General features: G+C 54.3%; 3 protein-coding genes and 1 pseudogene across 15 annotated transcripts in view; 2 read left to right on the top strand and 2 right to left on the bottom strand.

Annotated features, from left to right (window-relative positions):
* The window catches only part of TESK2 (testis associated actin remodelling kinase 2), a 115618-nt gene extending 113056 nt beyond the window's left edge, over positions 1-2562 (top strand). Inside the window, 2 exon segments of the mRNA XM_036447897.2 lie at positions 526-625; positions 903-2562. Of these exon segments, the coding sequence (XP_036303790.1) occupies positions 526-625; positions 903-1537 (735 nt within the window). The 3' untranslated portion in view covers positions 1538-2562.
* LOC118724823 overlaps positions 1-10021 on the bottom strand; it is a 25418-nt pseudogene extending 15397 nt beyond the window's left edge.
* Positions 1176-6387, bottom strand: TOE1 (target of EGR1, exonuclease). The gene is made up of 8 exons (XM_036447898.2): positions 6256-6387; positions 5163-5305; positions 5035-5075; positions 4795-4891; positions 4325-4483; positions 3813-4072; positions 3466-3625; positions 1176-3384 (listed from the first exon to the last, which is right to left on the bottom strand). Exons 1-8 carry the CDS (start codon positions 6299-6301, stop codon positions 2767-2769), a joined length of 1524 nt encoding a protein of 507 aa, XP_036303791.1. The 5' UTR covers positions 6302-6387; the 3' UTR covers positions 1176-2766.
* MUTYH (mutY DNA glycosylase) lies at positions 6300-12990 on the top strand. Of its 13 annotated transcripts, none has more exons than XM_045584770.1 (17): positions 6449-6579; positions 8033-8099; positions 8684-8801; positions 9291-9442; positions 9529-9568; positions 9691-9764; positions 9902-9943; positions 10027-10098; positions 10176-10289; positions 10369-10466; positions 10549-10693; positions 10772-10835; positions 11016-11207; positions 11309-11445; positions 11530-11682; positions 11819-11860; positions 12795-12990. In XM_045584770.1, the coding sequence occupies exons 2-17, from the start codon at positions 8079-8081 to the stop codon at positions 12924-12926; spliced, it is 1596 nt and encodes a 531-aa protein (XP_045440726.1). In that variant the 5' UTR covers positions 6449-6579; positions 8033-8078; the 3' UTR covers positions 12927-12990. The 13 variants fall into 13 exon arrangements, with proteins under 13 accessions (XP_045440721.1, XP_036303782.1, XP_045440726.1 ...); XM_045584766.1 differs by having other exon boundaries at positions 8684-8804; positions 9294-9442; XM_045584771.1 differs by having other exon boundaries at positions 6508-6579; positions 8033-8179; positions 8684-8804; positions 9294-9442.

Below are 12990 nucleotides of genomic sequence, written 5' to 3'. Positions count from 1 at the left end.
AGCAGCAGAACTTAAGAACAAACCAATGTGAACATAACCTTTAGGCGGGTTCTGTGCCAAAAAAAAGATAAGGCCCAGATGCCGAACCGGTTTGGCTCAGTGGTAGAGCGTCGGTCTTCGGACTGAAGAGTCCCAGGTTCGATTCCGGTCAAGGGCATGTACATCGGTTGCAGGCACATCCCCGGTAGGGGGTGTGCAAGAGGCGACTGGTCGATGTCCCTCTCTCATTGACGTTCCTAGCTCTCTATCTCTTTCCCTTCCTCTCTGTAAAAAATCAGTAAAATAGATTAAAAAGAAAAAAGAAAAAGATAAGGCACAGAAAGGTTGCTGAGACAGGGAAGGATATTAGATGGCAGCATCTTCCTTAACTTTAGCTCTGAGAATCATCCTGAGGGTCTGCAGCTTCAGAAAAGGTCTCTTAGCTGCACATCTGAGTCTTAAAAAATGCTAGAATCAGACTAAAATGCTCTCCTTGTGGGTGGAAGGTAGGAGGGCAGGGCTAATGGCTGCTGTGAATAACTACAGATGGACCCCAAACTGCGCCCATCCTTTGTGGAGACTGGGAAGAACTTGGAGGAAATTCTGAACCACCTACAGGAGGAAGAGCTGCAGCCCACCACTGAGGGTAAGACATTAGGGCTGTGGATGGAATCTGCCCCTGTAGGGCTGTGATAGCAGGATCCTGTGTCCAAACGAAAGGTGCAGGGTGGGGGACAATGGGAAAATACTGAACTCCAAGAGTTGTGATTTGGCATACTGCCTTCCTTCTTTCAGTCTGTTTTCTCACTGGTGAAATAAGGACAACAGTACCTACTTTGTTTTCCCGAGTAAAAACACTTTGTGTAGTGCTTCTGTTTGTTATGACCAGTGCAGTAATCCTGACTTGATGTACTGTTCTTCAGGACTCCTGGAGAAAGGCTCTGGGATGAAGCGACTGAGCTCACTAGATGAGAAGATCCCTCCCAAGTCCCCATGCCCAAGACGTACTATCTGGCTGTCTTGAAGCCAGTCAGACATCTTCTCCCATAATCCCCCACATACAGTGAACGTCTTGGACCCCTACTACCAGTCACGAGGCGGTGCTGCCAGCACCCCCAAAATCAACCCTTTCAGTGCTCGCCAGGACCTCAAGGGTGGCAAGGTCAAGTTCTTTGACCTGCCCAGCAAGTCTGTTATTTCCCTGGTATTTGACCTGGATGCACCAGGGCCTGGAACTTTGCCTATGGCTGACTGGCAGGAACCCCTGGTCCCACCTGCTCGCCGGTGGCATTCTTTGCCTGGTTCACCAGAGTTCTTGCATCAAGAGGCCTGTCCATTTGTAGGCCGAGAAGAATCCCTGTCTGATGGGCCCCCACGTCTCAGTAGTCTCAAGTACAAAGTAAGAGAGATCCCGCCATTCCGAGCATCTGCCCTACCAGCTGCTCCAGCCCCTGAAGCCATGGACTGCTCCAGCTCCCAGGAAGAGAACGGTTTTGGGCCCAGGCCACAGGGGGCCAGTCCCTGCCTTACAGGTGCCTCTGAGGAGATGGAGGTGTAAGGAAGGCCAAGAGACTTGGCTCCAGTCCCCTTCTCTGTCTCAATCATGGGCCTGAAAACCCGGAGGAGAGCAGGGTGGTTGAGGGGTTAATCCTTGCCACACCTTGGGGATGGACCTTCAGCTGAAGCCACAGGGCCCCCTCGGTGCACAGTCTGGACTCTTCCCTGAAGCCCACAGAGCAGGCAGGCTAGGCCAAGTCAGGCTCAATTTTGGTGCTCCAAGTGCCCAGTGACTGTGAGAGGGGAGGCAGCAGGGAGAAGCCTTCCTTTTTGGGGCCAACAGCTGATTCCAAGCCTCTGAAATCCTGCAAGGAGCTCTGGCTCCCAGCTGACCCCCAAGGCATTTTTCTGCAGACAAGACCAGAAGACTCCTAGTTCTAGTTGGAGCTGGCAGACAGCTATTACCCCAGGTTCTTCCTCCACCCCAGGTCTGTCTGTCACCCTTCCCTGGGACATACAAACTACTGGATGGAACCCGGAGCTGACCAGGAGGACGAAGAAGGCATGGCTATCTCAGACCTGAAGACTGGGGTGCTTCTTGCCAGAATGACTAAGACACTTGAATAATTGCTGTTTGCACTTACTGCACAGTCAGACCACGTCACTACATTTCTATGCAATGGAGAGGACAAGGCAGCGCGGTGGTCATGGCTTTTAGCTAACCTATTCAAAGACCTTTTCCAGTTCATTAACCTACCTTCCTATTTATGAAGGGAGTTTTAATGTTCTGCCTTACAAGACTTTTAACCTCGTGGTTGGGAGTGGGGCTGGTTCTGTAGGCCCTAGGGCCTGCTCCATGTATTTTTCAACATGGAATACACCCAATTGGTTAAACGGTTTATACATGGACTGATTTTCTTCCTTCCCTGCTATGGCTGGAGTTACGGGAACAGTCTTTATAGAGCCGCAATAAGAAATAACTAAAGATAAAGCTGGTCATACATTTTCATAACGTGTTTCTGCTGATTTTTTTGGTAAAACTTTCCCAAGACACTCCCAGACTTAAAAATAAAGTTGGTTACTACAGGTGCTGGTCAGCCTTCTTACTTGTACCATTGCTCCTCAGCCTCGGGGGTAGAGGCAGTCCAGAGCGATGCAGCAGTGTCTCTGTGAGGAGCCTTCCTCCCCAACTCCGGAGTCGTTGGGAAGAGGACATTCGTAGGCTCGAGGGACCCTCTGCTCTACCCTCAGCTTCTCTTCTTGGGCTCTGGGTGCTCAGCAGAAGTTAGGTCAGCTGCTGCCCCAAGCCAACTTCATCTTCTGGTTGTGGGCTTTGGAGGAACGGGAGAACTGGCTCTTGGCCACCGTGAGGGGCACAGATTTGCCACTCAGGTACACCTTGTTGTGGCATTCAGGGAGCCAGAGTCCAGAGCTACCGGGCTGAGGTTCTTGGCTTACTCCCATGTAAGCCATCACATAGCCTGTCATAAAGGCATCAAAACCAGCCCGATGCAGTCCACCTCCCGGCACTGGGTTAGGGCTGGCCTGACTCTCTGGTGCTTCTGAGGCAGCCGTGTCAGCTGTTTCAGGCTTTGTTGCTGTAAGTCCCATCTCCAAGTCATTTTTGTGATCTTGCTCAGAGGCAGGCTGGTTGCTAGCCTCATCCTCAGCCACCTCCAGCTCCGTTTCCTCAGCCTGGACGCCATCCCCACAGACCTGCTTAGTGGGAGGACCATCCTCGGCTTCCCCAGGCTGTTTCCCAGACAGACCCAACAAAGCCCTCCGTCGTTTTTCCTTACGTCGCCGCCGTCGCCGCTTATCCTTTGTGGCAGTTTCATCCGTGTCAATGATAAGGTCAATATCATGGGACCGAGGACACTGGGACCCCAAGGGGCACCAGCCGTAGGCCTAGGGGCAGGAAAGAGGCTTAGAGAGGGGTTCCAGGTCTCAGAACCTTCCCTCCCCCAGGAAACGGGTGGGAGTTCTCACCGAGAAGTTATCACAGATGATGGTGGTATGAGGACGGTGGGCTGCAGGGGGCATACAGCAGCGGTAGTCTACATGGGCCTTCATGCTAGAAGGATAGTTGCAGAACTCCAGGATAAGGTGTGGGCTGCCAGCTGCCCGCTGCTTTCCATTTTCCCGCTCACTGGAATAGCGCAAGAGGGTATTGGTCCACTAGCATATAAGCTTCATGCGAACAGGGTTTTTTTTATCGGTTTTGTTCATTGCTGAATCCTCAGCACTAAAACAGTGCCTGGCACATGATAGGTGCTCAATAAGTATAAAATAGGTTTATACCAGGCCCCACCGCTTCCCCTCAACCAGTCCCTTACCATTTCCGGAAGGCATATTCTAGGTAGGAGGCCACAAAGCGGGCATGAAACTCGGCAGCATATTTGGTATCATAAATGCCAGCTGGGAACATTTCACACAGGTCAGCGGTGAAGGATCCCAAGGTCTCGGGCAGATGTGCATAGAAATTCTGGTACAGGAACACCAAGTCTATGAGACCATTATGCAGTATCAGGGGCCGGCGGGCCCGGATCAGCTCCAGGAACAGTGTCCTCACTGACTGGCTCTGGCTCTCATCGCCCTGGTGGGAGAGAAAGGGGTCACCGAGGAGGGCTGAGCCCATACCCTCTTTCACAATATATTTATCCCGAGCTCTCCCACCTGGAAAGCGCTCCCTCCGCACCTAACCCAATGCTCTCCACCCACATATTGGTCTTATTTCCCCAGCCCTGTCACTACTGACTGCCTAAGAAGCAGGTCCTCCCGTATATCCAGCCTGTGGTAGGAAGAAGATGAAATCACAGAAGAGGCAGCCTCAAGGCTGGAGACCTACCTTGTCGTTGCCCTTATGGTACGGGATACCCTGGGCATACTGCCTGTTGAAGTTGAAGCCATGCTGTACCAGGAACTGCACAGACTTTGGTTCTATGACATACTCTTCCACGCACAGCAGGGTCAGATTGAACACCTGGGTCAGGTATGAGTGTTCACCCTGGGAGAGGAGGAGGATTCGCTACATCAAAACCTCACATGTGCCCAGCCAGAGTGGCCCACTGGTTGAGCATGGACCCATGAAACAAAGGTTCATGGTTCAATTCCCAGTTTTGGGCTTGATCCCCAATAGGGGGTATGCATGAGACAGCTGATCAATGCTTCTCATCATTCATGTTTCGATCTCTGCCTCTCCCTTCCTCTCTCAAATCAATAAAAACATCTAAAAAACAACAGAAGAACCTTACACATAATGTTCCCCAGGATGTCTACCCTCCTTTTACCTGGAAAGGGAATGAAATCAGCACATACCTTGTCTGGCTGCTGCTTGAAGCAGGCGAGGCCCAGGGAGAGGATAGAACGGGTCCTGGCAGCATGACATATGGCCTTATATCGTTCTTCGACGCACCTTGGGGTTGGGTTTGGGGTGGCTGTGGCTAGGAGTAAGCCTCATGAAGGGCCCAAACCACCCAGGATGACTTCCACTCCTAAGGTTTGCCCCCACTGCCCCTCGTCAGGGTTGGAACTAAAGAGATCACAGATTATACTTACTGGTTCAGCAAACTCTTCCTGTCCCCAAGCCCACTCAGTTCCTAAGGGTGGTTAAAGGGAGAGCTGAATTAGGTCCCCAACACAAGCCCTTTCACAATCACCTGCACTCCTAGTTCCTCAACCCTCACCGTGTCTACAGCCACGAAGCTAGCTGTCTTTATGGCCAGCAGAAGGGACGGCCACATCTCCTTAAAGTTGTCACTTTGCACATCCAGCACTGGAACCTGGACTACCGGCTCTTCCCCAGGTTTCGTGCTTTTGCTGACACTATCTGGGGGTAAGGAGAACAGAATAATGGAAGTTAATGATCAGGTAAGGGAGACAGGGAGCTAGGCCATGATGGCAAGAAATGGCAGCTTTCTCCCTTAAGCCTTTATATTAGCATGCTCTACACACAGACTTTGAAGTAAATAATGCCCTTAATTTGAGGAGAAAAAGCCTGGGTCTTCAAGGGACTTAAGTTAGACTTTGGGAAAATCACTTCTCCCTCAGCATCACTATCTGTAGAAGTATGGACAAGATCGGTGGTCAGCAAACTGCGGCTCACGAGCCACATGCGGCTCTTTGGCCCCTTGAGTGTGGCTCTTCCACAAAATACCACGTGCGGGCGTGCACGTACAGTGCGTCTGAAACTTCGTGGCCCGTGCGCAGAAGTCCGTTTTTGGCTCTCAAAATAAATTTCAATTATTGTACTGTTGATTTTTGGCTCTGTTGACTAATGAGTTTGCCGACCACTGGACTAGATGATCTGTGAGGTTCCCTTTTCCCATGTCCTGCAGCAACTATTTGTTACAGCTTCAGGAGTTCAGCTCCTTTAATATCCCATCAGGCTCCATACTACGGTTCCCTTGGTGCCCTCGCAGCCACAATCCCCGGAACCACTACTAATTAGGCCCCAGAGATAATGCCCTACACCTGGCTTCCCAATACATCCCACTTCCTTTGGACCACAACTCCCAACCTGCCCCACTTAAGAGAAATGAGTTCCAGACTACATTTCCCGACATGCCCGCCCACGATCCTCACTGTGCTCTTAGCACTCCAGGCTTGCGCAGCCCGAGCCGCGGTGCACACTGGGACTTGTAGTCTCCTCGCGGCTAGTTAAGAAGGGAGAAGTTAGTCCTCCGAAACTTGAGGTCGGTTTCTAGAACTATGAGCCAGAGGCCTTCCCCTCCCCCAGGGCGCACGGGCTTTTCAGTCGGCCCCTGAAAAGCCACTCACTGTCAGAGATCGCCGGAGCTGCGCCATCGTCACTGTCGCCTGCCATGACACCGCGCGGCCCTTGCCTGACTAGTCGGTGGCAAGAAACGGCAGGACTTCCGCTTTGTCTCCAGGCGCGACTAACGCGTTCGAGGGTAGGGGCAGGCTCTGGCCTCCGGAAGTCGCTGAGCGGCGGGAGTTCCGTTCAGACCTCCGGGGTCTGGCGCGCAGCGGGTTCGGAGCGTCCTGGGATCCTATTGGCTGTCACGGTGGAGCTCGCCGCCCGGATTGGCCGGAGCCACGCCCCCGGGACCGTGGGTAGCCGGACACGTGAGAACGTGGGAGGTAATTCTTCGTGTACGTGCTGTGGGGACGTGGGAGTGATCTTCGGGGACACGGCTCCGGGGTAGGGGTGGGTGTCCCCAGAGGAGGTGGCGCTGCCAGAGCTAAGCCTAAAGCAGCCGGAGGAGTTAGACAAAGACCGGGGAATGTGGGGGAAAGATGTCTGTGCTGGGGAAGGGCGAGGTCCCTGCGAGGATGGAATTCACTGCGTTCCAGAAAGTGAAAGGCGGGGAGGAGGACTCGAGCCGAGGCTGCAGAGGGGTTAGAGCGATCCACTCGCAGGGGAGCTTCTGAAATAACCCAGGCTGGTGGCAAGAATGACTTGAATTAGGCTCCAGCAGGAGGGACGACGAGGAAGGGACACACTGTAAGCAACTTGGAGGTACAGGGGATCCAAGGTGGTTGGACATGACTCCTGCTGCTGTGAGCGAGGAGGTGTGCCCACCAGAGGCACCGCGCTTTCCCTGGAGCTGCAGTTCCCATCCTCTCAGCCCAGCAAGGACTCAGCGCTTTCTCCGTGGTTACTCACTGTTTCTTGTTCATTTTCAACTTTTCTACTGAATCTTTTTCTCATTATTCAGAATTGTTTGGATTTCTCCTACACTTAAAAAAAAAAAAAAAGGAAAATACTTCCATCCCAGGAATTAACAAGTATTTACTGTATACAATTTACCTAGCACTGTGCTCAGTTCAGAGGATACAACAGTCACCAAAAGAAACCCAGGATTTGCTCTCATAGAGTTTTACAGTCAAGTTGGGGAAGTGGACACTGATTAAAGAAGCAAAAAAAAAAAAAGTGTAATTGCAATTGGTGTAAGGGCAATAATGGAGAAATACACAAGAGGGTAGGACTGGGGGGACCTGATGTGGACTGTTAAGTCAAGGCCTGAAGAATGAGTAGATGTCAGGTAGAGCATAGGAGAAGAGCTGTCCAAGTAACAGATTGGGTCAGGCCTCAAAGTAGACAGACACTTGGTGGGTTGAAGCATCTATTTCAGGCAAACATGGCTGGAGCACAGTGATCTAGGTGATGAGGCAAATGGGGCCCTGGAGATTCCAGGTTGAGAACCATTAGCAGGGTTGCCTAAGACCATCGGAAAACACAGACATTTACATTACGATTCATTAGAAGTAGCAAAATTACAGTTATGAAGTAGCAACAAAAATAATTGTATGCTTGGGGGTCACCACAACATGAGGAACTGTATTAAAGGGTTGCAGCATTAGAAAGGTTGAGAACCACTGACAGGGTCTGGTGTATATGAAACTGTTAGAAAAAGGAAGCTACAAGGGAGAAATGATCAACCAGATGCATTTTATCTTTGCTAATGGTCATGATCTAGATCACAGAGATTAGGCATGAAAATAGCTCATCTCTCTCCCCCCTCCCTGATTTGACATCTGCTCTCAGGCAACTCTTTTCTCCTTTCTGATCCTTGGTTTCTCCTTTCTACAGAATGAAGGTTTGGACTAGATGACTATTAAAGACTGCTTCATTGTCAATGTGCTGCATCTCTAAGCAGGTAAACCTCCTACCCACTGCCGTGCTCCTGGACACAGCTAAAGAACCCCTGTCCACACACATGGTCACAGTAAGCATCAGGTATGCACAGGTGCTCCCGCACAGGAAGCTTTTGGTCCTTGACCCAGCCCAGCCCTGGCCTCTTACTTTGTGTACGTCTCCAGGACTATACTGCTGGTCCCTCTTGGGCCATCTGGAGACGCTCAGCCCTATCGGTCATACCTCAGTGCCACAGCCAGTCAAGAGCAAGCCCATGAGCATCTAGAGAGTTGTTTGTTTTAGAAAATGTTTTTATTGATTTTTCAGAGAGGAAGGGAGAGGGAGATAGAACCATCGAATAGCTGCCTCCTGCATGCCCCCTACTGGCTCCCGTATACCCCTCCTGAGGATAGAGCCCACAGCCTAACCTGGGCCTGTGACCTGACCAGGAATTGAGCCAGTGAGTTCAGCTCTTTTCTCAGAGTTGTTGAGAAAAACTAGACCCCATGTGAATGGTGTAAGGAAGGAGGTGGCTCCACACCCTACAGGGCCCCAAGATTCAGCCGAATTTTGACTGACTGCTTTGGCTGGGCCTTTGTGTTCTAGATCGTCATGAAGAAGCCACGAGCAGCTGGAGGAAGTCGTCCCAGGAAGCAGACATCCAGCCGGGAGGAAAAAAAGAAACGTGCCCTCAACAGCAGCCAGGCCAGCCCTTCTCCCCCTGGTGGTGAGGAGCTTGGACCTAGTAAAAAACTCATGGGCTGGTCTCACTGGCTCTGAAAGGGGGCAGATTCGAGCCTGCAGGGACTAATTCTGACTTTGCAATGTGATTTTGGGATAATTGCTCTGAATGGCTGCTTTCTTGCCGGTGACACGGAGCAGTAGCCTGTGCATTTTCTTCCTCACGTGGCTTTCACAGGATCAAATGAGTTGATCTGCCTGAAAGTGTTCTGTGAATGGGAAGTCCCTGCACAGGTTTGTTATGCTTGGCTGAAACTGTTGGGTTTTCATTTTGACCCAGAGAAAAGGGAGCCAGCAGTACCACTCTGGGAAGATTAAGGCTAGAGACTTGGCCAGGGCTACTCACAGCTAGATAACTTTGGACTGACTGCAGGTCAAGGGTAGGGGGAGCCCTCAGTGGAAGCAGACTGCACCCAGGCTGGTAGCGTCCCAGATCCCTGGTGCACAACTCCTGAGTTTCCTGAGCCCCCAGCAGGCCAGGCCAGGCGTCAGGAGGAGGTGGCATTGCAGGCTTCTGTCTCCCCGTACCATCAGTTCGGAGATACAGCCGAGGTCACAGCCTTCCGGGAGAGCCTGCTGAGCTGGTATGACCTAAAGAAGCGGGACCTCCCCTGGAGAAGGCGGGTAGGCAGGCGAGGGACAGGGACGGGGCGGGAGGCTAGTGCCCAGCCCCCTCCACACTAACTCCCCGTCTGGGATTGCCTTGGCAGGCAGAGGGGGAGGCGGACCTGGACAGGCGGGCGTATGCGGGTGAGTACATCTCCTGGGAACAGAGCTGCTTTTTTGCCTGGACCCCCTCAGATGGGAATCGGGGCTCTGGGCCAGGAGCAGGGCAGGTCCGCAGTGTCCTCACACCCACCCCTCCTCCCCAGTATGGGTCTCAGAGGTCATGCTGCAGCAGACCCAGGTTGCCACGGTGATCAACTATTATACCAGATGGATGCAGGTGACGTCAGGGAACGAAGGGGCGGGTGACGGGCCGGACCCCAGATGAGAGCCTGGCTTTGGGCTGGGGGTGGGGAAAGGCCTCCTGGACCCCCCTCACCCTCCACCTCTCTATTTGTGCCTGTCTTCTGGCTATAGAAGTGGCCAACACTGCAGGACCTGGCCAGCGCTTCCCTGGAGGTGAGACCCGCCCTAGGGGAGGGGGAAAGGAGGACCACGGAGGACGGAGTGCTGATTTCTCTGACCTCTGACCCCACCCACAGGAAGTGAACCAGCTCTGGGCCGGCCTGGGGTACTACTCCCGAGGCCGGCGGCTGCAGGAGGGAGCCCAGAAGGTGAGGGATGGCAGGGAGGGTGGGGTCCCCAGGCCCTCAGATGTCTCCTGACCTCGAGCCTCTCGCACCCCCACCAGGTGGTGGAGGAGCTCGGGGGCCAGGTGCCGCGCACCGCGGAGACCCTGCAGCGGCTGCTGCCGGGCGTGGGGCGGTACACAGCGGGGGCCGTCGCCTCCATTGCCTTTGGCCAGGTGAGCCCGTAGTCCACCCTCGTTTTGTGCAAACCCCCTTCCTCCCAGCCCAGCTGACTCCTGCGCTCCTGTGCGTCAGGTGACCGGGGTGGTAGATGGAAACGTGGTGCGGGTGCTGTGCCGCGTCCGAGGCATTGGTGCTGATCCCAGCAACACCTTCGTCTCCCAGCAGCTCTGGTAGGATATGGGGGTGATGCAGGGCACTGGGGAGGGGGCCTCCAAAGGACCTTTGCCTCACAGAAATGTTCCCTCCTGGTAGGAGCCTGGCTCAGCAGCTGGTAGACCCAGCCCGGCCCGGAGACTTTAACCAAGCAGCCATGGAGCTGGGGGCCATGGTGTGCACCCCGCAACACCCACAGTGCAGCCAGTGCCCTGTGCAGAGCCTGTGCCGGGCACGCCGGAGGGTGAGCCATCTGGGGAAGGGGCAGCGAGGTCCTCGGGGGTGCCCCGTGCCCCGTGACTTCCTTCCCTGTGCCTGTCAGGTGGAGCGGGAGCAGCTGCCAGCCTCACAGAGCCTGCCAGGCAGTCCGGACGTGGAGGAGTGTGGTGAGTGCTGGTTCTAGCCCCAGCCCTTCCCTGCACCGTCACTGAGCTGCCTGGGAAGCCTCCTTCTAGCTCATCCTACAACCTGAGTTAGATTCTGCAGAGCTGGGCCAACCCCTGCTCTCTGGGCCTGGCACTTAAGCCCACGTGGCCTGAGTGGGGCTTGGGGATTTCTGTTCCCAGCTCCCGGCACCGGGCAGTGCCAGCTGTGCGCGCCTCCCACAGCGCCCTGGGACCAGAGCCTGGGAGTGGCCAACTTCCCCAGGAAGGCCAGCCGTAAGCGCCCCCGCGAGGAGTGCTCTGCCATCTGCGTTCTGGAGCAGCGCAGGGCCCCCGGGGGGGCCCGGGTTCTGCTGGTGCAGAGGCCCAGCTCAGGTACCTGGATCCTGGGGGTGGAGGGCTGTGGTGTGAGCAAAAGGGGAGAGATGGAGGAGTCAACAGCAAAGGCCTAACTCACCTGCTGCCCGCTGTCTCAGGTCTGCTGGCAGGGCTGTGGGAGTTCCCCTCTGTGAGTGTGGATCCCTCGGGACGGCATCAGCACAAGGCCCTGCTGCAGGAGCTGCAGAACTGGGCTGGGCCCCTCCCCGCCACCCACCTGCACCACCTGGGGCAGGTAAATGAGCAGCGAGGGGGCCAAAAGGGGTGGCTTTTTCAGCCGCACCCACGGGCCTGTTTCAGCCCCTGGGTCCTCCCCCAGGTGGTCCACACCTTCTCTCACATCAGGCTGACCTACCAAGTGTACGGCCTGGCCCTGGAGGGGCGGGCCCCAGTGACAGGCACGGCTCCCGGCGCGCGCTGGCTGACCCGGGAGGAGTTTCACACCGCAGCCGTCTCCACCGCCATGAAAAAGGCACTGTCTTTATTGTCTTTGTTGTGCTTTCTACATGTTCTGCATGAACCCATTACCATAGAAACAGAGGAGGACAGGGTTCTGGCTCTTTGGAGGAAGGTGCCAGCCCCGCACGCCCCCCTCTCTTCTTGGCTAGGTGTTCCGCGTGTATGAAGGCCAGCAGGCGGGGACCTGCAAGGTGAGTCCCCTGGCCCTCGCCCAGCCATCTCTCTCCCTCGCACTGAACCCACAGCTTCTCAGTGAGCTAAGTGACACCGTAGGGTGAACATTGTCCCCCCCGCGTTTCACCAGGCGGCGAGGAGCGACCTAGAGGCCTTAGAGAGAAGGACCCAGGTGGAGAGGGGACAAGAGGAAATGACGGGGGGACAGTGGTGTCAGATGCGGGAAATGTTTGTGCCAGGCTTTGTGGGGTGTGAGGTGGAGAGCTCTCCGTTCTGCCGGGAGGAAAGGGTCAGGGGAAGGCTGCTTCAAAGAAGTGGCAGGTAATGTGGATCCTAGAAATGAATCGTTTTCTCCGGGTTTGGGAAGGGAATCAGCAATAAGGATGTTCTTCCGGGCCCAGGAATAGTTTAGCCCTGGTTTGTGTTGCTCGGGGGTTAGATCTTGGCTCGAGCACTGAAGGGTTCTGGTCAAGGGCGGCATGTACCTGGGTTACAGGTTTGATCCCCGCCCCAGTCGGGCCTGTGCGGGAGACAACCATTCAACGTTCTCTCTCTCTCTCCCTCTGAAAATCAATGGAAAAAAATATCCTCAGGTGAGGATTAAAACTCAGTGGAAAAGGGTGAGGATGAACAAATCAATGAAAAGTAGTGTAAGTAATGGTGGACCCAGTGCAGTCGGCATGGGTGAGGAACTCCGAGCATCTAGCTGGAGCAGTCGGCCGGGCACGGACACCAGCCCACTGAGCATTTTAGGTGGCGAGAGGAGTCAGACTTATATTTGAGGAAGATTACCTTGGACTGCCGTTTAGAGAGCTGATGGAAGAGGCAGATTCTGGAAATAGGTTGGAAGCTTTCAGGCCAGAGTCTGAGCTAGATCAGTGGCGTGGAAGTAGAGGTGAAAGCAGAATATTCGTCACTGTCCCCTCAGTGCCTTCTTTGGCTTCCAAACAGCGTCCCAAAAGATCCCAGGTGTCCACTCCCTCCCGCCGGAAGAAGCCCAGCCCAGGCCAGCAAGTCCTGGACAGATTCTTTCGGCCCCAAGTCCCCACAGATGCACCGACACCCAACAGTGCGGCCCAGTGACGCACCTGGAAGCCCCTCCCCTTGAGAATCCCGTTTTTTAATAAAGTACTTATTTTTATAGTCA

This window comes from Pipistrellus kuhlii, unplaced genomic scaffold (genome assembly GCF_014108245.1).
Source record: "Pipistrellus kuhlii isolate mPipKuh1 unplaced genomic scaffold, mPipKuh1.p scaffold_m20_p_2, whole genome shotgun sequence".
NCBI classification, from domain to species: domain Eukaryota; kingdom Metazoa; phylum Chordata; class Mammalia; order Chiroptera; family Vespertilionidae; genus Pipistrellus; species Pipistrellus kuhlii.
The sequence above is the reverse complement of the archived record's forward strand: the minus strand, read 5'-3'. Positions and strand labels throughout refer to the sequence as shown.

Excerpts from the sequence above, each read along its gene's own strand:
- TOE1 (XM_036447898.2), bottom strand. The coding sequence starts at position 6,301 with ATGGCAGGCGACAGTGACGATGGCGCAGCTCCGGCGATCTCTGACA. Across the intron at positions 4,073-4,324 it reads ACCATAAGGGCAACGACAAG|GGCGATGAGAGCCAGAGCCA; the intron begins GTAGGTCTCCAG and ends CTCTCCCACCAG. Across the intron at positions 3,626-3,812 it reads GAATATGCCTTCCGGAAATG|TGAGCGGGAAAATGGAAAGC; the intron begins GTAAGGGACTGG and ends GCGCTATTCCAG.
- MUTYH (XM_045584765.1), top strand. The coding sequence starts at position 6,300 with ATGACACCGCGCGGCCCTTGCCTGACTAGTCGGTGGCAAGAAACGGCA. Across the intron at positions 9,569-9,690 it reads GGACAGGCGGGCGTATGCGG|TATGGGTCTCAGAGGTCATG; the intron begins GTGAGTACATCT and ends CCTCCTCCCCAG. Across the intron at positions 11,861-12,794 it reads AGCAGGCGGGGACCTGCAAG|CGTCCCAAAAGATCCCAGGT; the intron begins GTGAGTCCCCTG and ends GCTTCCAAACAG.